This window comes from Brassica oleracea, chromosome C3, assembly GCF_000695525.1.
Source record: "Brassica oleracea var. oleracea cultivar TO1000 chromosome C3, BOL, whole genome shotgun sequence".
NCBI classification, from domain to species: Eukaryota; Viridiplantae; Streptophyta; class Magnoliopsida; order Brassicales; family Brassicaceae; genus Brassica; species Brassica oleracea.
This window is the reverse complement of record NC_027750.1, coordinates 24,945,194-24,965,430: the sequence shown is the minus strand read 5'-3', so window position 1 is coordinate 24,965,430 and position 20,237 is coordinate 24,945,194. Positions and strand designations below refer to the sequence as shown.

The window sequence follows — 20,237 nt, the reverse complement described above, 5'->3', positions numbered from 1 at the left end:
TTGAAGAGATCCCTAAACACCAAAACAAAAGTCTGACACATCTGTTCTAGAATTGAGATTTTTTACCATTTGAAAATTGAAATTGAATAACAGTTCTGTAGCGTGTGCATATGTAGAGCAACCATGCGTTTCTACAAAACGCTGCGCAGCTTCCGCAATTGATGATTAAGTTTGTAAGCCTGGCCCATTTTAATTATTTAATTCAGGCTCTGAAACCAAATGCCACATAACTAAAATAGCTCCGGTCGGTTTATCTCGTGAAAAGTAATTTACTTACCAATTTAATCCATAAAGTATTGTGAAAATTAAGTAATGGGCCAGGCTTATCTCGCGAAAAGTAAGTAAAGCAACCCTCGGACATCATTGAGACTTGTTCAGTTCTGCGCTTCAAGTTCCCGAAGATCTGATCCGTCTCCACCGATTCCGTCCTGATAAAACGGTAAAATTTCTTCTCAATTTTAATATCTACCCGCTCTTCCTTGAGAGATCTGATTTCACCAACTGTGTTTGATTTCTGATCTGCTCAGTCTGAGATTGTGTGTTTTTTGCGACAGAAGGTTTTCTCTGGGCGCCATCTGTGTGTGTGGTGGTCCTTTGAATCCGTCTCTTGTCGGATTGTGTCACTTTTTGGGTTATTGATGCTTTGAGTCTCAACTTCTTCTCCAATGTGATCCCACTATAATCATTTGTTTAATACTACTATTGAATTTGTACAGATGATTGATGATAAAGACTTGGGGTTTATAGTCAACTTCCTTGGCATCTTCATCTTCGCACTGGTAATTGCTTATCATTACGTAGCTGCTGATCCCAAGTTCGAAGCCACTTGAGTTATGTACTTTTAGCTGATATAAGTCCCTTTTTTCTTTACTTTATAATAACAGTCTTTGTTGAGATGAATATGTTGTCAAGATGTTTGTAAGCTGTTTCACATCTTCATTTCGTCACCTATATTTAGCTGATCTAAAAGCGTCGACTTTAGGCCCAAACCAAGTAAATGCAGCTAAGATGGTTTAGGTTGTTTCACGTTCACATGAATTACATGCAAAAATCTTTAGCACACCCGACCTAAACGTCATATGCTTTCTGAGGTGACGAAGAACCCAAGAAGCAAATTTAATTAGTACTGATTAGGATTAACATTTGGGATATATCGAAATAAAAAGAGGCTCTGGATGAAGTCAGTAAACTAATCTTATTTCGTTCCGTCACAACCATAGAATATGTAATCCAATGATTAATATACGTAACAAGATCTGATTTTCTAATGATATATGATATCTTATGCAATTAATAATTCTTTTAAAAAAAAAAAATTCGTTGATATATAGTTGATTTTGGACATAAACTAATGAAATATTTGTTTTGACCTTTTGTAAAAATCACATTTACGATCCGTAAATTACAAAATTATTTAATTTTATTTAAAATATTTATGGTCTAAAATATAAGATCGATTGATAAAGAAATTTCTGTATAGTTTTAATGCCAAAATTAATTGTATGACCATGTTTTCAGAAAAAAACACCACACTTTATCCTTTAATATTACCATCAAACTCAAAAAATTCCAAAGTGTTCCAAGTTTAGGTTTAAATTTATCTCAGAGTTTTATATTTTAGTGCATAAGAAAATTATTGTCCAAGTGCAAAATCACAGTGAGTAAAACGGTCGAAAACAGACAGTCGAAAAGACAGACGCTGTGAAAAAGTAAATCTCTTTTCACTGGGTGACGGCTGGCTGGCTACCATTCAAAGATGGTAGTTACACATTCTTTTTTTTTTTTTTTGGTCAAGTTAACACATTCTTAAGTTTTGAAATATTTAAAAAGAGACATCTGGAAAGAGCTAGAATCAAGACAACAACAAAAAAAGGAAAGACTGAGAGAAATAAGATCCAACGGCTGAAACAGCATCACCTGAACATTCTCGAACCTCTCTTTTACCGACCCTTCACTCATATTTAAACACCTCTCCCATTCCCATACTCAAAATCATAAACACACAAATTACAAAGAAGGAAAAGAAAAAGAAAACGCTCACACACAATCTCGATTTTTGATATTCTAATGGCGGGTAAAGGCGAAGGTCCAGCAATAGGTATCGATCTCGGTACTACCTACTCCTGCGTCGGCGTGTGGCAGCATGACCGCGTCGAGATCATCGCCAACGATCAAGGCAACCGCACAACTCCTTCCTACGTGGCTTTCACCGACAGCGAGCGTCTCATAGGAGATGCTGCGAAGAATCAAGTCGCTATGAACCCTACCAACACCGTCTTTGGTAAGTTAACTCCCCATGAGCTCTGCTCTAGTTTTCGAATAATAGGTGTTTTATTAACCGGTCTAACCGTATTAACGCGGCAAATCCGTGGGGATAATATTCTACAAAACCTTGGTTACTGTCTAGAGATTGGTTAACTGTGAATCATCATCTAACAATTTTTTTAATTCCCGTTTTTCTAATTGCCGAGTGATTTTTAAATTACTAATTTGTTCTATGTTATTTTTTTAAAGTTTAACTTTGCGAGTTTCTTAGTTATCGTTTACATAAGTCCAGCACGTTTTAATTATGTCTTAGCGATTTCTTAATTAGCTAGAAATTTCTTAATTCTGTCTTAAAAAATTTAATTACAGTTTAGTGATTTTTTCCGAACATTATTTACATTTATATTGACCTGAACTAATTGTTGCGTGCAGATGCTAAGCGTCTTATTGGCAGAAGATTCAGCGACCCCTCTGTGCAAGCAGACATGAGACACTGGCCATTCAAGGTCATCTCCGGTCCAGCCGAGAAGCCAATGATCAGCGTCAACTACAAGGGAGAAGAGAAACAGTTCTCCGCAGAAGAAATCTCCTCCATGGTCCTCACCAAAATGCGCGAGATAGCAGAAGCATACCTCGGCACATCCATCAAAAACGCCGTCGTCACGGTCCCCGCCTACTTCAACGACTCTCAGCGTCAAGCCACAAAGGACGCTGGAGTCATCTCTGGCCTCAACGTGATGCGTATCATCAACGAACCTACAGCTGCTGCTATTGCCTACGGTCTCGACAAGAAGGCGTCGAGCGTTGGTGAGAAGAACGTGCTTATATTCGACTTGGGAGGTGGGACTTTCGATGTCTCTCTTCTCACGATTGAGGAAGGGATCTTCGAAGTGAAGGCGACGGCTGGTGACACTCACCTCGGAGGTGAGGACTTCGACAACAGAATGGTTAATCACTTCGTCCAAGAGTTTAAGAGGAAGCACAAGAAGGACATCACGGGTAACCCGAGAGCTCTCCGCAGGCTGAGAACAGCCTGCGAGAGAGCGAAGAGGACTCTCTCTTCCACCGCGCAGACTACGATAGAGATTGACTCTCTCTACGAAGGGATCGACTTCTACACTACTATTACTCGCGCGAGGTTCGAGGAGCTCAACATGGATCTGTTCAGAAAATGTATGGAGCCGGTGGAGAAGTGTCTGAGAGACGCTAAGATTGATAAGAGCAACGTCCACGACGTGGTGCTCGTCGGCGGGTCCACCAGGATCCCTAAAGTGCAGCAGCTTCTCCAAGACTTCTTCAACGGGAAGGAGCTTTGTAAGAGTATTAACCCCGACGAGGCCGTCGCTTACGGCGCGGCGGTCCAGGCTGCGATCTTGACCGGTGAAGGGAACGAGAAGGTTCAAGATTTGCTGCTTCTTGACGTCACTCCTTTGTCGTTGGGCTTGGAGACTGCCGGTGGTGTTATGACGGTTTTGATCCCCAGGAACACGACGATTCCGACAAAGAAGGAGCAGATCTTCTCTACTTACTCGGACAACCAGCCTGGTGTGTTGATCCAAGTCTACGAAGGAGAGAGAGCGAGGACAAAAGACAACAATCTTTTAGGGAAGTTCGAGCTCAGCGGCATCCCTCCTGCGCCGCGTGGTGTCCCTCAGATCACCGTCTGTTTCGACATCGACGCTAACGGCATCCTCAACGTCTCGGCGGAGGATAAGACTACTGGACAGAAGAACAAGATTACCATCACTAACGATAAAGGGAGGCTGTCAAAGGAGGAGATTGAGAAGATGGTGCAAGAAGCGGAGAAGTATAAAGCTGAGGATGAGGAGCATAAGAAGAAGGTTGATGCCAAGAATGCGTTGGAGAACTATGCGTACAATATGAGGAACACGATCAAGGATGAGAAGATTGCGTCTAAGCTTGAGGCGGCGGATAAGAAGAAGATTGAGGATGCGATTGATCAGGCGATTGAGTGGTTGGATGGGAACCAGTTGGCTGAGGCTGATGAGTTTGAGGATAAGATGAAGGAGCTGGAGTCGCTTTGTAATCCGATTATTGCGAGGATGTATCAAGGTGGTGCTGGTGGCGATATGGGTGCTGGAGGGATGGATGATGATGTTCCTGCTGGTGGAAGTGGTGGTGCTGGACCTAAGATTGAAGAAGTTGATTAAGTGTTCCAGCTTTGTTGTTTTGTGAGCTTTTGCTTTAATCCTTATGTTTTGTTTGCTTGCTGTTTCTTTTAAGCTTTTTATGTTACTCGGAATTTGCTTTGTAATAAAATATCTGCCATAAAATCTGTTGTTTCCCTAGTTTGCATTGGTCTCTATCCAAGAATAGGGGTCCTTGGCCGTGAGGATTAACCACCCACAAGCTCACTCTTCATACAAATACACTTGACCTTAACATGAAGATGGAATAAGAAGAACGCACTAACAAGAATCTTTTACCATTGTTAGTGAGTATCCAAAAATTCATTGTTTAAGGAAGTAGGCAGGTAATGTCTGTAGCACGCCCTTCTCGTCTATTATGCATATAAGAACTCTAGCATTAATATCGTTAATCCATTAGCCGAACAAGTTACTTGAGTTCAGCTTAACCATTTTAAAAGAGTGAGACTCGCTCACAGTCACAGATGAGATTTGTCCTCTGTTTTGTTCCTCTGTTTGAGATGTGATGTCCTCAGCCTTCGGTTTGTAAATGTATATCTCGTTTATGTTATCTAGTAGTGTATGTGGAAAGGCATAACAAAACTGAATCGGTCATGTATATTATTACAGTGTGTGTATTTTTTGAGTCACACTCAAAGTATATTATTACAGTGTATGTATTTTTTGGGTCACACTCAAAGTATATTTATTTTTTTCGGTTGTACATCAATTTTTTTTTTAAAAAAATTAAAGCTTATTTGAACTGAAATAAGATAAAAGGAATGATTGATCTGAAAGTTATTCATGATATCGTGTAAATGAAGCTAAAACACTGGATTTTTATCGTAAAGTCAGAAACTGAATTTCCAAAAAATCAAATTAATCAAAATTCACAAACCCAAATTTCTCTTTGCACACACGTTGACACACACATATATAGAACAACATCATTTCGTGCTCCAAATACACCAAGTGAAGCATTTTACATCTACAAAGGCAAGAGATATCGAAACTCGTATTCATGAGGCCGCACTTCTACCAACTTGTTCAAAGACGACTCACCTTTCTTTTTCAACCACTCGACCGCTGTTTCCTTGACCTGCAAGCACCGTTGAACTGGAGGTAATTGGCTGCATATCCATTCAACTAATGACCCTTCATCTTCCGCAAAATCTCGAAAACGCTTGTGCAAGAATCTCGGAATCACAATCTTTTTCCTCCCTGAGATACCTATTGAAGCTTCTAAATACTCTGTTCTTGCTTTGATTAGTTCGTTCACCACATCTTCTGCTGTATAGACTCTCAACTGGTTCATCATATGTACTTTGTTAGTTACTAATTTTGAAATAATGCTTATCAGCTTATGATCTCGTATGAAGAACAAGAGTGAACTTACTGCAGGTGAAGACCAATCTCCACGACAAAGCACGAACATTAGGTTTGGTTCTATGCATCTGAAACCGTACCGTTTCTGTAGTCTTGCTTCGTTTTCACCAGTTGAAACCTATTGGTCGGATGAAAAGAACAAAACATTTTGATAACCACTCGTAACAACTTCAAAGGACTGGATGTTTGCGTAAACATCAATACTTACAGTTTCTCTTGGTTCGCATGGACTCTGCAAGATGGATCCTTCGATATCGAGAGCAGACAGTTGCGTTCCTCCCACGTCAATTGTCGCCTTACAACACAAGTAATGTAAATAAGTACTCATTCCGTTTCTCACGCAAACTAAAAAAATAGTTACATGTTTAGTTTTGATTTTATTTAATTATTAAAATTTTATAGCATTTTTGTTTTTAGTTTAATTAAAAGCAAAAAAAAAAATTATAAAAACTGCGCTAGAATCATAAAACAACACTTAGTTTTGTAACAAAAAAAAATATTTTACAACAACAATTAATTTGAAACCGAAGAAGTATGAGAAGTTAAAAATGAATTTTTTTGTGATGTATTTATTACCATTTTTAGAATGGTCAGTAGTTTCTCCTTTGATGAAGGTAATCCATGTTCTAGAAATCCCTGCAAAACAAATTAGGGTTTTTAAAACACTTGACTTTGTTTCAACAAAAAATGCATGTGTTGGTAACCTAGTGGTAATGAAAGTGGTTGGTTTCATTGTGCTCTGAGCTCAAACCATTTTTGCTATGGGAAAGATTATGGGTATAAAGTCCGAAACTTCCATGTTAACAAAGAAAATATTGTACCAAAAAAACAAAGAAAATAAGCATGTTTAGAGTGAAGCAAGTTACACTCATGACGCAAGCATTGTAGGTATTGATCCAGAAGGCCATCTTTTTCTTGTGGTTCAAGAAACTCAAGTCAACTTTGCTCAACTTCTCCTTCAAAACCCTACAAAAGCATCTTTTATTATATACAGATTATTAAATGTTGTGACCTCAGGAGATGATTTAAGAAGGGATCTGAAGTACCTTAGATTGACAATAGAAGTTGAGCAATCAGACAAACGACTAACATCAATGGAGGTTCGAGTAATGTGGATGAAGTTCTTGTACTCTCCAATGTCTCTAAAAGAAGTCCCCATTACAACTCCATAAGGATCAAGATTCGATGCGTTCTGATCATACACCGATTTGCGTTTAAAAGAAGCGTTCTTCAAGTGTGAGAGGCTCAGCTTTGAAACCGTTCTCGACCCTTCTCGCTCACGCGATGACCTGTTGAGTTCAAGATAGATTCCCATCAAGCACTTCACCAGACCTTCTGATATTCCATTTGGTGTCGTCTCTTGCACGTTCTTCTTCTTCTCTTGCGTTCTTGATGTTCCATCATAAAAAGTTGAAGAGTGGCTTCTTGATGAGAATTCCATGGATGATCCAATTGATGCGTGAGTACCAAGACTGTTGTTTTGAATATCCTTGACAAGATGAGGATTTTCACAACTATAGGACTTGTATCTTTGTTTTAGATCGTCCGATCTCATCTTTGTAATGGCATTGTCAGCGTTGCAAGGAAGATGATTCTGCCTTAGTAGTAGTCTCTTAGGAGTCATCATCCTCTCTTCTTCTTCCTCTCCATCAAGATTGGCTTCAAGTTCTTGATTCTCTTTCCTCTCACTATGCACATCAAGTTTCAGGTCTTGGATTCGTTTCTCGAGGCAGAGTATCTCTGCCTCAACCGTCCCAAGCTCCTCTATTAGCTCTTGAACCTATACAATCTCAAAACACTTCAAAATCATGTTTTTCCGAAGTACTAGCTAAACCTCTTTAATAGTTAGGTTTAGGAGTTGTAATACCGGTGTTACGTGTTATAGAATTCCAATCTTAAAACCAAATGACAATAAATAAAATGATGCAAGTCTTTTATATGTTAATTATGTTTCATTGACACTCCCAAGGTGAAATTTATATTTTTAGACACTTTAGAGATTTAAGCTCATGGTCCATTAATGTTTATATAATCCCAATAGTTTCATTTATTCATTCAAACATTTAAACTGCAGAGTTGGTGAACAAATAAACGTGCCTGAGGAGGAAGAAGCAGTAAAGAGAGACGAGGCTGAGACATGACAGGACCACGAAGCATATCACGTAAAGCCTTGTTGAGTGCTTGCTCGTCCTCTAGCTCTCCTTGCATTTTCACTACATCCCTTTGAAGACGACGCTTTTGTTTCTTCTTTAACAAGTCTTTCTTCTCTTCTTCACTTTTATAATCATCCTTCACTTCCGCTGGCTGCAAAAATAAGAAAAAAAAAAAAAAAAAAAATATATATATATGTTATGAAGAGTGAAGATTCATCAAGAATTGTACATGAGTTTTGACACTTACTTGCTGTTGCGATTCCTGGCGGTTTAGACGAAGAGTGAAGATTCATCAAGAATTGTACATGAGTTTTGACACTTACTTGCTGTTGCGATTCCTGGCGGTTTAGACGGCGATGATGATCAAGAAGAGCCGCTACGCTGTTTTGATCTTTGGTTTCTTCTTCCCCAAGTAAGTCTTCAAGTTTCATTTCGTCTGTGTTATGGAGTCTTGACGAAAAAGCAAACTAATCATGAGTTTAGTGAAGAAGCTTCTTACAAATGATTAAATGTTGGAAGATATGAGATCGTAAGTAACAATCGTGCCTGCAATGAAGCCTCGTGTTGATTCAACATTGGCTTGTAACTTTTTTTTTAAGATTAGGAGAAAAAGTCGTCATGACGTGAAAGCCATTAACACGAAAGAGTTTCGATACGTGTTACAGAAGTCAATTTTCAATTTAAAATATATAATGAAAGTCTTGCTATGAAGTATGAATACAACACAAACATGGCTTTTACCATATTTCATTTGACTAAAATATAAAATTAGTGGTGGTTGCCATTATAAAATTGGATCCGGTTTAAAATTTTGATTTCGGTTTGAGTCTGGTTCAATTAAAATACCGCGTCTAACAGAAACATACATGCGGAGTTCATTTCCCGCTTCACCGAGATCTGATTTCCCGCCAAAAAAAAAGAAAAAAAAAAAAAAAAGACTAGTCGAAGCTTTCTACGCCACGCCAGTGATCGAAGCCCCTCTTCTCTTCGTCGTTTACTTTGGGAAGGGATTGATCTGATCTTCCAGGAATCACACGGAATCTAACTCAGGTAATCTCGGGATCAATATCGCGATTCAGGAATAAGGCTCATCTCTCACTTTACAGCGTATCCTCTGAAATTTACGATGTTTGATCGTTAGATCACACTAGATGTTCATATTATAGATTCTTGATGCTGCTGAGATCCGAACCGGAGAATTTTGCTAGGAAAATACGGAGGAATTTCTTATGTAGACAAGTTGTTCGATTAAATGTCAACGAGGGATGACTATATTACCACTTTGAATTTTTCTCAGCTTTGTGGACAATATCTAAGTCTGTGGCAATTCTCTATTCTTGAAATTTCTTTTGTGTGTGAGTTAGGCTCATTAGTGATATGTTCTTTGAGTATCTAATGTGTGTTCGCTGCTTTGGACTTCATGTTGTATAATATCACACAGTAGTAATCTGTTTTTTTTTTTCCATTTAGGTGTGGAAACTGAGATATATCCAATGGCTGGACAGACTGATCCTCATGTCTCACTATTCTCTCCTGAAGAGGTTCTTCTTCTCTTTCCTCTTTGTTTATACTTGTTTCTTCGGTCTGCAGTGATATAATTGATTTTAGCATTTTCTACCAGGTTGAGTTTATGGCAGAGGACGAACTGGTGGAGATTGTTCCCAATATGAACATGGAGCCCCTCAATTTCATCGCTGTAATCTCTCCACAGCTTTATACAATCTTGAAACCTTGTGGTGAATTTTTGACTAACCATTAGCTTTTGAACCGGTGACAGGGGGATTTTGGCCGGTTCATTCCTCAGATTCCAATACAAGTGCCTCTGTGGCTTGCAGTGGCTCTGAAGCGTAGAGGAAAATGTACTTTCCGGCCTCCAGGGTGGTTGTCTGTTGGTACGTCAAAAGATTTCACATTTTGCAGATGAAATTTTGAATGCTTAAGCTTTTAACTGTTTCTCGTTGCTTCGTTCTTTGCGAAACTCCAGACAATTTGACTCAGGTCTTGGAAGCAGAACGGGAACCTCAGTCGAAATTTCAGGCATTACCATTTAGTTACGTGGAGATTGCTAGACTACTTTTTGATCAGTATGTAATCTTTAGACTCTACTTGTTTCGTTGCTCCCCCTCTTTGCATCTTTAGTATCTGAGAGTGATGATGAAATATTTGTAACAAATCTTACTTTTGGCAGTGCACGTGATGATATTCCAGACATGTACATGGTAAATTTAATAACATCTGTCTCTCCCATTCCAAACCCACGTGGTTAAAAGTCCTTCAAGCGTTTAGAGCTCTTCGTTATTGAAACTTTGTACTATAGGTAAGATCGCTAGTTGAGGACATTAGAGATGTGCGGCTTCACAAACTGGAGAATAACTTGGGCACATTTCTAGGTACATCTGCAGTAAAGGTAACTGTCTCTATATTGCTTCTTCTTGACGTTACCTTTTCTATCATTACATCTCAAGAGTGATTCTTATAATAAACCATATCCCTAATTCACAAACTCAGATGGAGAATGTATCGGCAATGGAAGTGAATCTAGTCCGCCCATTTGCTAGAAGAGCCTTAGAAGCGTTTTATAAGCATGACAAGCCAGAGGTTGTTGCAGACAGAAACACTAGAAGTAGCAGACAACCCCGTGAAGCTAACGATGAACCAAGGGTAAAGCCATTTACACTCCCCACTCATTTTCCTTTTTTTTCCCTTTTAAGAAAAAAATATACAAACCTCGAACTTATGTTTTACAGAGACCTCTAAGGCAACGCTAAGGAGCTTCTGTGTCCTTGCCCAAGTGAGAAAGAAGAAGTCAGGTATCTTCTGTGCCAATATTTGTGGAGCTACCCTGAGAAGTGATAGCACCAACAACATCTAGTTATGTGTCTTAAATATATGCCTTGTTTCTCTTGTTCTGTTACATACTCTTGGTATTAAGCATCTTTGCAAATTGTAGATGGAACTTATATTGTTTCATTTTCAAGTACGTGGGTTAAAACTAATGTATCGTGAGTGTTTATTTTTATTTTTGTTATTTCGAATAATAGGACATAAATATAGGAACTATTTATAAAATTTGGTTCGGTTTTTGGTTAAAACGTCCAGCCTAGTCACCAGCATCGAACAACACCTAATCACATTATGTTGCATACTTAAAATGTGGAGTCAAAGGCTTATAACAAAACAGTAAGCATAGTGATTAGTAAGACACGTTGTCATATTATATACACATACCATAATGAATGTAGCCGGCTTTGCGTCCTCATCCTTCCTCTCTGGCACTACGTTTTGCTCTCTGTTTCTTCATGCTACAATCAGTGATACGTCGCTCTTCTTCACATTTGATCTCTCTACCCCCACCCAATTCCGATGTCTTTCACCACCACCGCCTCCTCCTCTTCTTCTTCTCCGGCTATTCCTGTTAAGGTCATTCCTCTACGGCATCCCGATTCCACCTCTTCTGATGATGGTCCTCGCCGTCCATCCATTCCCTTCCATGAACTTTTCTCCGGATGGACGGCGAAGATCAAGAGTATGACGTTCTTCGACTGGTTGGATACGTTATTTCCTTGCTTCGTTTGGATTCGAAATTACCGGTGGCATCAGTACTTTAAGCTTGATCTCATGGCTGGCATCACCGTTGGTATTATGCTTGTGCCCCAGGTAATCTCTGTTTCTTAGTTTTTGTTTTTGTTTTGTTTGATTCTCTTACAAGTCTATCTTTGTTCTTCGGATAACTTTTGTTTTTTTCATGAAATTGAGCAGTCAATGTCGTATGCGAAGTTAGCTGGGCTTCAACCAATATATGGCTTATGTGAGTTCATTTTGATTCAGACCTTTTTATGAATTCATTAATGTAACAGGATAAGCTCAGTTCATTTTGTTTTGTTTGTAGACTCCTCATTCGTGCCGGTGTTTGTGTATGCCGTATTCGGCTCATCTCGCCAGCTTGCAGTTGGACCTGTAGCATTGGTCTCTCTTCTCGTCTCCAACGCTTTGGGTGGAATCGTTGATCCATCTGAAGAGCTATACACTGAGCTCGCCATTTTGTTGGCACTTCTTGTTGGAATATTTGAGTGCATCATGGGTTTTTTAAGGTATATTATAGTCTTCTCTTCACTCTTTTAGCTTACTTGTGCTTGGCATGACCTGTATGTATTCTAAGTATTAGAAACAAACCGTTTGTTTGTGTTTCCAACACAGGCTTGGATGGCTTATTCGTTTCATAAGTCACTCGGTCATTTCTGGATTTACAACTGCTTCAGCTATTGTGATTGGATTATCCCAATTGAAATACTTTCTGGGGTACAACGTTTCCCGGAGCAGCAAGATTGTCCCACTTGTTGAGAGTGTAATAGCTGGAGCTGATCAGGTGAAAGCCTTGTTCTTTTCGCCTGAGTTGACTTTAGAATACTCTGCTCTTTTGCCAACCTCCTTAGACCTCTTGTGTCTAACTTCCCCTGGGTTTCGTTTTGCAGTTTAAGTGGCCACCTTTCTTGTTGGGATCTACCATTCTGGTGATCCTCCTAGTAATGAAGCATGTGGTATGCGTCTTGTTCTTTCCTATGCTAGTTCTTGTTTTCCCTAATTACGTTTATTATGCTAAGGCATGATGTTTCGTGGCAGGGAAAAGCAAACAAGGAACTCCAGTTTATACGAGCAGCAGGGCCGCTCACAGGGCTTGCTCTTGGTACGACCATTGCGAAAGTGTTCCATTCACCTTCCATCTCACTGGTCAGATTCTTCACTGAAGCTGCATAGCTGTTTAAGTGTTTGTAGTAATTGCAAAGTTTTTAGGATGTTTCAGGTGGGAGATATACCTCAAGGCCTTCCAAAGTTTTCTTTACCAAAAAGTTTTGATCATGCAAAATTATTGCTTCCAACAGCGGCACTCATCACTGGTGTGGCCATCCTGGTGAGATATAACCTTCATACACTTCCTCCAAGTAGACATAGGCGAAATGCAACTGAACTTAACCTTAAAAATCTGTAAATTGTTGGATATGACTGAGATATAAGAGTAGTCTGACCTCTTGAGAAGCAGAAGAGAGTTTCTTGACTAGGTTCAGATGCAGTTTGTATGTTCTGACAATATGTACTGATTCGACTGATGTGCTAGTTCAACTTTTTTTAATCTAGGAATCTGTAGGTATTGCCAAAGCACTAGCAGCGAAAAACAGATACGAGTTGGATTCAAATTCAGAGGTAATAACACTAATGAATAAAGAAAATCAAGTGGTGTCCCAGTTGTTAACATAAAATGTTGTTCTGCTTGTTCTTTTGATCTCAACATCTTATGGTTGCTTTGGTTTGAGAGTTCCAATTGTTTCTCCTGTGACTTGACAGTTGTTTGGTCTTGGTGTTGCTAATATATTTGGATCATTATTTTCTGCATATCCGACTACAGGTATGTGATCTTGAATCTTGAGATGAGTAAAGCCACCAGTGACAATATGTTATGTGTTACCTTTGATAAATTCAAAAAAATGATGACTCTGACTTCTAAGCTATACCTTGAGTTTGATGATTGATTCCCTGACTATATCATTATAGGATCCTTTTCTAGGTCAGCGGTTATTAGCGAAAGCGAAGCGAAGACTGGTCTATCAGGTCTTATAACAGGGATCATCATAGGATGCTCTCTACTGTTCTTGACCCCAGTGTTTAAATATATACCACAGGTAGGCTACTTCACTTAAAGTCCTTATAAATTCTGAAACTAAAATCTGGCTTCTAACTCAAGACTGTTTGTCAAAATTCACAGTGTGCTTTAGCTGCAATAGTGATCCCTGCTGTTAGTGGCTTGGTAAGTTCAAATCAACCCACCAGAACATGTATAATACTGCCTTTTGGTTACTGAGCAACTATATTCACATTTAATCTTTCTGGATGTCTACCATTTTAGGTGGACTATGAAGGGGCTATTTTCCTGTGGCGTGTGGACAAGAGAGATTTTACTCTTTGGACCATCACTAGCACCACTACTCTGTTCTTTGGAATAGAGATCGGAGTCCTCGTTGGTGTAAGTATGTTCAGATTCACTTAGTTTTACCTCTGCAGCCCATCATATATCTCTTTGTTATCGAAAGGAGTGATGATAGGATAATCTCTATGAGTTGTGCAATGAAGTAAGGACTTACAAAGGTTACAATGCTTGGCATTTCAGGTCGGTTTTTCACTTGCATTTGTTATACACGAGTCTGCAAACCCTCATATTGGTGAGTTAATGTTCTTCTTGGAATGGTATTAAGTCATCTTCTTGATTACGTTCCATTACATATGTTTGGCAGCTGTTTTGGGCCGTCTTCCAGGAACCACTGTGTACAGAAACATGAAGCAGTATCCAGAAGCGTACACTTACAATGGGATTGTGATTGTTCGAATAGACGCTCCCATATATTTTGCCAACATAAGCTACATCAAGGACAGGTGAAAGTGACATTTGGTTTCGGACATGCCTTGTATTATTATCCCACAGAGAATTAAACACAACTCTGTCGCAGGCTAAGAGAATATGAAGTAGCTTTTGATAAACACACTAATAAAGGACCCGAGGTGGAGAGGATCTACTTTCTTATCCTGGAAATGTCTCGTAAGCCCCAACTTTATCTGATCCAAAGTTCAAACCTTACATTAATGGGTATTGATAGTTTGGATGTAACGCAGCTGTCACATACATAGACTCAAGCGCCGTAGAAGCCTTGAAAGAACTGTACGAGGAATACAAAACAAGGGACATTCAGGTAATCATCATCCTTCATTTTTAGTAACTTGCTTCTTCTAATTTTGGAAAAGCCTATGTGATGATTGTGTTGGTTTTCAATGGAGCAGCTTGCGATTTCAAATCCGAACAAAGAGGTTCTCTTGACTCTAGCAAGATCAGGGATTGTGGAGCTTTTTGGCAAAGAATGGTGCTTTGTGAGAGTACACGATGCTGTCCAAGTCTGTCTTCATTACGTCGAGAGCAAGAACCAGACACCCACAAATGTTGAAGAAAGCAGCAGTTCAAGCTTATGGAGAAGGTGTAGTGCGAAAAACTCATCACATACTGAAGTTGAATCTGATTCTAAGCTTGTTTTAAAGGAGACATTGTTGTTCAACGAGAAATAGAAATTCAGCATTGCGCTTTCCTTCTCATCTTTACAAAACTTTAGGTGTATATTTTAACACGTACACCGTTATTTACAAATATTTAGAGAGAGAGAGACAAAAAGGGTCATGGTCATAAGTTGTTGAAAATTTACTATGTCATGAATGGATATTAAATCTGAGTTATTATATTTCCTCATCAACACGTGATTCTTGCGACTTATCTTTGCATAAAACAAAGCCATGCATGCATATATAGTAATTTAAGATTTAACATTGTATCAACTTTTTGTGGTTTTATTTGCATATATAGTAATTTAAGATTTAACATTGTATCAACTTTTTGTGGTTTTATTTGCATATATAGTAATTTAAGATTTAACATTGTATCAACTTTTTGTGGTTTTATTTGCATATATAGTAATTTAAGATTTAACATTGTATCAACTTTTTGTGGTTTTATTTGTTTGTTACTCTTACACGTCCTGATATTAACTGTTAACTTGTTGATGTCAGAAAAAAAAGAAAAAAAAAACTGTTACCTTGTTAATAACTAGTGGCGGAGCCCCGCGCAAGCGCGGGGATGTTGACAATCAGATGCGTCGTACGTAATACTTTGAAAATGTTATAGGAAGTGTTGTGGAGGATCTCGTCAAAGCAGGATGGACACGGTTCGTAATTCCAATGGTGAGGCTATTTTTTGGGGCAGTTTGTGTTTGGGGATGACATCTTCTGCATTGGAGGTTGAAGCACTTACATTACTTGTTGTGGTACAAATATTATATCTCAGAGGTTTTGATTCCATAGTATTTGAACGTGAATGTATTAACTTGGTGAAGATGATGAATGATCATGATTTCTTCTACAATATAACTGTTAGTGCGTATTAAATTTTGACTCCAGCTACGGTGGCCATTACATTTATACAAACCCTTTCAATATTTTTGTGTTAATATCCCACATTTGTAACTGACTCTACCAGTGTTTTTTTCATTGAGGTTAATGTGTTGTCAAAGTTACGGCACGTATGAATTTGTACTGCATGATAAAATGAAGTGCATAAGTGGACACCATAAATTCTAATACTCGTCAACCTTCCCCATAATTTAATCAAAAAGTAAATACTAACCAAGTAGGTGATAGTTTGCAGAAATTTGAAAACAATAACAAAACTCAGAAATTGAAAAACATAGCAATTTAGAAAAGTGAAAACGCAGGAAAGCTAAGTGGGGTTGACGGTTTGCTGGACTTTTACCAATCACTAAAGGAGGCGCTTGCGACTCTTGTCTTTCTCAACCAAGCTTGGCTGATTCGCTTCATCAACTTCCTTGGCGTTGCTGGGAGAATCCCCAATCACGCTAGCAGATGATGGTGCTTGTTCTGCTTAGAGATCCCCCCAAGAGCCTTTTCACCCTCTGGTTTATGTAAGAAAAAAAATACGGTCAAGGTTTTATTGCTATTAACACTGTTAAATCAAGTTAAAGGTAAGATGAGACAACCTCGGTCATGTGGAATACATATTGATTACCAGCTAGAAGCAGGAGGATTAGAAAAAGGCCAGTTTGTTGATATATATATACCTGATCGATGCAAGCTACTCGTAGCTCGGTTCCAGCTACTTGATCAACCTTTTCATCGACATATTCATTGGCTTCGTATGTAACAGAGCCCAAATGGTCAGCTGTATTTACCAGAGCCTTTATCGCATAATCTTTTTGTGTACCCACGACTCTGCATACACACGTATAAGCTTTGCAAATAAATAAAAAAGTCTAATAACAATTAAGAAGAATAAAGTTTCACTGACGATTGTGTGTCTCCATCGTTTGTGTAGGATAGTTCGAAGTACTTAACTGCTGAATACAGCCGTGTTCTCAGATTCTTCAGATCCTGTAAAACAAAGATGTCATACTAATAAACCTCTTCTCGTTGATAATTCGTTGAAACATGGAAAGAATTTAGCGTTGATCAGTCACAAGACTTGTGAAGATTACTCAGTTTCAAGATTTTTGAATATTACCTTAAGAAAATAGCAGACTCTGTTGCATAGAGGTGTCATTGTAGTTTGAGCCTTCTCGAGGCATGTGCATTGTAGCCGCTGCACTTATTTTGATTCAAAGGTTAACTAACAATGGAGTCTTCAAGGCACAGAGGAAGGTTTGGACCTTCAACGCCAGTATGCTGTTTCTGGTTAATAATGGGCGTGTAACATAATGTAGAAAATTAAATGCAAATAAAATACATCGGTTTCCCTGAAGAACAAAAAAAACTTGAGAATTTGAATAAGATCAAACTCACATGATCCATCTGCCGTGTTGCTTGTGGTCTTGCTCAAATCACTGTAATAACTCTCTAGGAAGATGGACTTTTTCTTGGCGGGATCGGGAATAGAAAGCCAGACCTTTTGTCTAAATGACGATGGGATCCTTTCCTAATCAACATATTCAATGTGATCGCATTAGTAAAGATGGAGAAATGATTGCAATGGAGAATTGGGGTGCATGAGATACGTACCCGAAGAGGAGGAAGAGCAAGCAAACTAATCCCACATTACCCGAGAGAGTAACATGTCAACCAACTGCAAGCAACATTCATACACGACATATGAGACATGAACTTCAATTTAATTGAGAATATATTCTCATTAGTTAGTCCAGTTGATCGTTTTTAGTTCTTACCATTCGTAGGTCCTCGAGATCCAACGGAGAAGACAAGCAACAATAAACTGGCCAGATTTTCGGAGGCGGAGAGCGTCAAAAGTGGAGTGCGAAACAACAGCATCGGAGGAAGAAATTTTTGAGAATCTTTCTACGCTTTTAAAAATTGATAAACTAACAGAGTTGATGAACATCCATCGCACTCTCAACCCATCATATTTATAGATTTGAGATGAAGGAAATGGATTTGTCGATATGGAATCTGGATCCAATGCGATTAACAATTATGGAGAATTAAGACAAAAACATTGAACAATAGGGAAGGTGAAGAGATAACGAAAGGGTAGGCGAAGAGATGAGGCTACAAAAGCCGGAGACGGCAAGGTCAAGTTCTGGAAGAGAGGATAACTTGGAAACCCGCAAAGTTTGACTATTTTATCATCAGACCAAACCCATTATCCAAACAGAGTAAACCGGATATTAAATGGACCCCACAGTCTTTATGAAATGTATACTTGGACAGCTTTAGGAGAGGCAAAAGTGCCTCATTATATATATGATGATTTGAGGTGTAAAGTTATTAAAAAAAACAATTCAAAGGTTTACTAACTAGATGATATCGATGTCTCATTCTGCGCTCATGGTGAACTTTATAAAATAAAATTTAAATCATCGTTGCAGTATATATATTGTGTGTATTATATTAAGTTTAGTATAGTAGGAATTATGGTTTAATTTAAAGCATGTAAATCTTTTTTAGCCAATCATGTTCTATTTGATTATCCTTTAAGCATAACACTTTGTTTGATGTCTCATCTTTCGTCTCTTCCTCTTTAATCTCTTCAAAAGCTTCAGTGCTTCATCTTCCATTGTATCAAGCGAACCCATCATACTGGGGGTATGTGATTCATGAGCCTTAATTAGGGTTGTGCAGTCAGTGGCTCATGAGCTTCAGAGAGGGTGGTCAAGCAGCTAGTGATTCGTGAGCTAGAGAGAGAGAGAGTGATCCAGCTAAGCTAATGACTCATGAGCTAGAGAGAGGGTGGTCAAACTTTTGTGTAACAAACTCTATAGACCAGAGGTAAATGTGCCAAATAAAGTTGGTGGTTGCAAATTTTAGAACAATAGTACTAATATTAATATATACACATATATATGGTTTTCAGATATTTTGGATTGAGTTTTCAGTAAAGTTAAGAATCCCACAATTAAATCCTAATATTAATATGTACATACACATATATGTATTTTTAGAACTCCAATACATTGGGAGTGCCCTAATAAGTATAGTAAGCATAAAAACAAACATAGTACTACTTATCTTCCATTGTATCAAGCGAACCCACCATATTGTAGATATGTAAAGTAGTTTGTAGTAACCAATGATTCATGCAGCTTCAGAGAGAGTGGTCCAGCTATTGTGTAACAAACTCTATAGACCATGAGATAAATGTGTCAGATGATGTTGATGGTGGCAAATTTAAGTAAGTCTAGTAAACATAAAAACAAACCGAGTATTGTTTTCTTTTCGTAGCAATACTCAACCGACATAAGTATATCTAACTATATGGACTATTAGAAAATACGATGTGATTCAACATTGATTGGTTGTATATTGCATATTGCTATATATATATACCACTACTTGCCTCTTAGAACAACCATCAAACTCAAGAGAAAAATGAAAACTTATCTACTTCTCTTTCTCATCTTCTCACTTCTCTTACAATTTTCCTCCGGTGAGGACGTGCAATGCGGTAGTGATGCCAAACCTAAGGGAGCACTCTGCCCCAACGGTTTATGCTGCAGCAAGTTCGGATTTTGCGCACCACCGAAGCTTACTGTGAGGGTGGTTGCCAAAGCCAATGCACTCCCACTCCCATACCTCCTGCTCCCACACCCACTCCTCCTAGTCCCACCCCTCCTGGTCCCAGCGGGGATCTTTCGGACATCTTTTCAAGAGATCAGTTCTATACAATGCTTTTGCACATGAACGATAATGCTTGTCCTGCTCGTGGTTTCTTCACTTACGACGCCTTTATCACCGCCGCTAAGTCTTTCCCTAGTTTCGGGAACACCGGAGACCTTGCCACGAGGAAGAAGGAGATCGCAGCGTTCTTCGGCCAGACTTCCCACGAAACCACCGGTAATAATTAATTACTACTTTGGTAAAAAAAAAAAAACTTTGGTTCTATTTTCAAACACAAGTTTTGAATTTAAACACATTTCTTATTTTTGTATATAAAAAGAAAATTGGGAAAACTGTTTTTTTAGAGCAAAAAAATAGTAACTATGTTCCTTTAGACTAATCTATATTTTGTGTCATATTTTCCTATAATACCCTTTAATATTTATGAAAATAATTTTAATAAATAGTTTTACAAACAAAAAAAAATTGGAAAAATAGTAACATTTGTTAAAATACCTATATGAACTTAATGGTATATTTTCCAGTTATAAAAAAGTTAAAATTATAAATTTCAGATTATGTTCTAAAAAAAGTAGAAATGACATTCTACGAAGTAGAAAACGAAATCTACTTTTTT

The 20,237-nt window shown here is 38.4% G+C and overlaps 6 protein-coding genes and 1 pseudogene across 13 annotated transcripts; 5 read left to right on the top strand and 2 right to left on the bottom strand.

The window, feature by feature from the left end:
• Positions 1–322: 322 nt before the first annotated feature.
• LOC106332945 (dolichyl-diphosphooligosaccharide--protein glycosyltransferase subunit 4A) lies at positions 323–1,032 on the top strand. Of its 2 annotated transcripts, XR_001268240.1 has the most exons (3): positions 323–439; positions 555–631; positions 717–1,032. XR_001268240.1 is itself a non-coding variant. In XM_013771430.1 (2 exons), exon 2 carries the CDS (start codon positions 717–719, stop codon positions 828–830), a length of 114 nt encoding a protein of 37 aa, XP_013626884.1. In that variant the 5' UTR covers positions 374–439; the 3' UTR covers positions 831–1,032. The 2 variants fall into 2 exon arrangements, 1 of the variants encoding a protein (XP_013626884.1); XM_013771430.1 differs by lacking the exon at positions 555–631 and having other exon boundaries at positions 374–439.
• Positions 1,033–2,004: 972 nt separating this feature from the next.
• On the top strand, positions 2,005–4,501 carry LOC106335088 (probable mediator of RNA polymerase II transcription subunit 37c). The gene is made up of 2 exons (XM_013773511.1): positions 2,005–2,281; positions 2,698–4,501. Exons 1-2 carry the CDS (start codon positions 2,068–2,070, stop codon positions 4,434–4,436), a joined length of 1,953 nt encoding a protein of 650 aa, XP_013628965.1. The 5' UTR covers positions 2,005–2,067; the 3' UTR covers positions 4,437–4,501.
• Positions 4,502–5,317: 816 nt separating this feature from the next.
• On the bottom strand, positions 5,318–8,423 carry LOC106333428. The gene is made up of 8 exons (XM_013771871.1): positions 8,275–8,423; positions 7,896–8,102; positions 6,845–7,578; positions 6,665–6,764; positions 6,375–6,434; positions 6,007–6,093; positions 5,809–5,916; positions 5,318–5,718 (listed from the first exon to the last, which is right to left on the bottom strand). The coding sequence occupies exons 1-8, from the start codon at positions 8,380–8,382 to the stop codon at positions 5,401–5,403; spliced, it is 1,722 nt and encodes a 573-aa protein (XP_013627325.1). The 5' UTR covers positions 8,383–8,423; the 3' UTR covers positions 5,318–5,400.
• A 388-nt stretch (positions 8,424–8,811) lies between these two features.
• On the top strand, positions 8,812–10,970 carry LOC106332121 (DNA replication complex GINS protein PSF2). Of its 3 annotated transcripts, none has more exons than XM_013770590.1 (10): positions 8,812–9,001; positions 9,118–9,267; positions 9,422–9,492; positions 9,573–9,647; positions 9,729–9,843; positions 9,936–10,035; positions 10,140–10,170; positions 10,269–10,358; positions 10,460–10,612; positions 10,699–10,970. In XM_013770590.1, exons 2-10 carry the CDS (start codon positions 9,204–9,206, stop codon positions 10,717–10,719), a joined length of 720 nt encoding a protein of 239 aa, XP_013626044.1. In that variant the 5' UTR covers positions 8,812–9,001; positions 9,118–9,203; the 3' UTR covers positions 10,720–10,970. The 3 variants fall into 3 exon arrangements, with proteins under 3 accessions (XP_013626044.1, XP_013626043.1, XP_013626045.1); XM_013770589.1 differs by having other exon boundaries at positions 9,118–9,306; XM_013770591.1 differs by lacking the exon at positions 9,118–9,267 and having other exon boundaries at positions 8,820–9,001.
• Positions 10,971–11,175: 205 nt separating this feature from the next.
• On the top strand, positions 11,176–15,252 carry LOC106331849 (probable sulfate transporter 4.2). The gene is made up of 17 exons (XM_013770268.1): positions 11,176–11,608; positions 11,711–11,759; positions 11,841–12,042; positions 12,149–12,317; positions 12,424–12,489; positions 12,572–12,679; positions 12,753–12,860; positions 13,085–13,150; positions 13,292–13,352; positions 13,499–13,626; positions 13,710–13,751; positions 13,851–13,967; positions 14,112–14,163; positions 14,236–14,374; positions 14,449–14,537; positions 14,612–14,688; positions 14,777–15,252. Exons 1-17 carry the CDS (start codon positions 11,315–11,317, stop codon positions 15,053–15,055), a joined length of 2,046 nt encoding a protein of 681 aa, XP_013625722.1. The 5' UTR covers positions 11,176–11,314; the 3' UTR covers positions 15,056–15,252.
• Positions 15,253–16,125: 873 nt separating this feature from the next.
• LOC106333715 (protein ABIL3-like) lies at positions 16,126–17,992 on the bottom strand. 5 transcript variants are annotated; one of them, XR_001268444.1, is made up of 7 exons: positions 17,713–17,992; positions 17,549–17,612; positions 17,333–17,465; positions 17,055–17,221; positions 16,842–16,924; positions 16,615–16,765; positions 16,126–16,449 (listed from the first exon to the last, which is right to left on the bottom strand). XR_001268444.1 is itself a non-coding variant. In XM_013772135.1 (4 exons), exons 1-4 carry the CDS (start codon positions 17,091–17,093, stop codon positions 16,393–16,395), a joined length of 411 nt encoding a protein of 136 aa, XP_013627589.1. In that variant the 5' UTR covers positions 17,094–17,241; the 3' UTR covers positions 16,126–16,392. The 5 variants fall into 5 exon arrangements, 1 of the variants encoding a protein (XP_013627589.1); XR_001268445.1 differs by having other exon boundaries at positions 16,889–16,924; XR_001268446.1 differs by having other exon boundaries at positions 17,055–17,215.
• A 1,356-nt stretch (positions 17,993–19,348) lies between these two features.
• Positions 19,349–20,237, top strand: part of LOC106333406 — a 2,970-nt pseudogene continuing 2,081 nt past the window's right edge.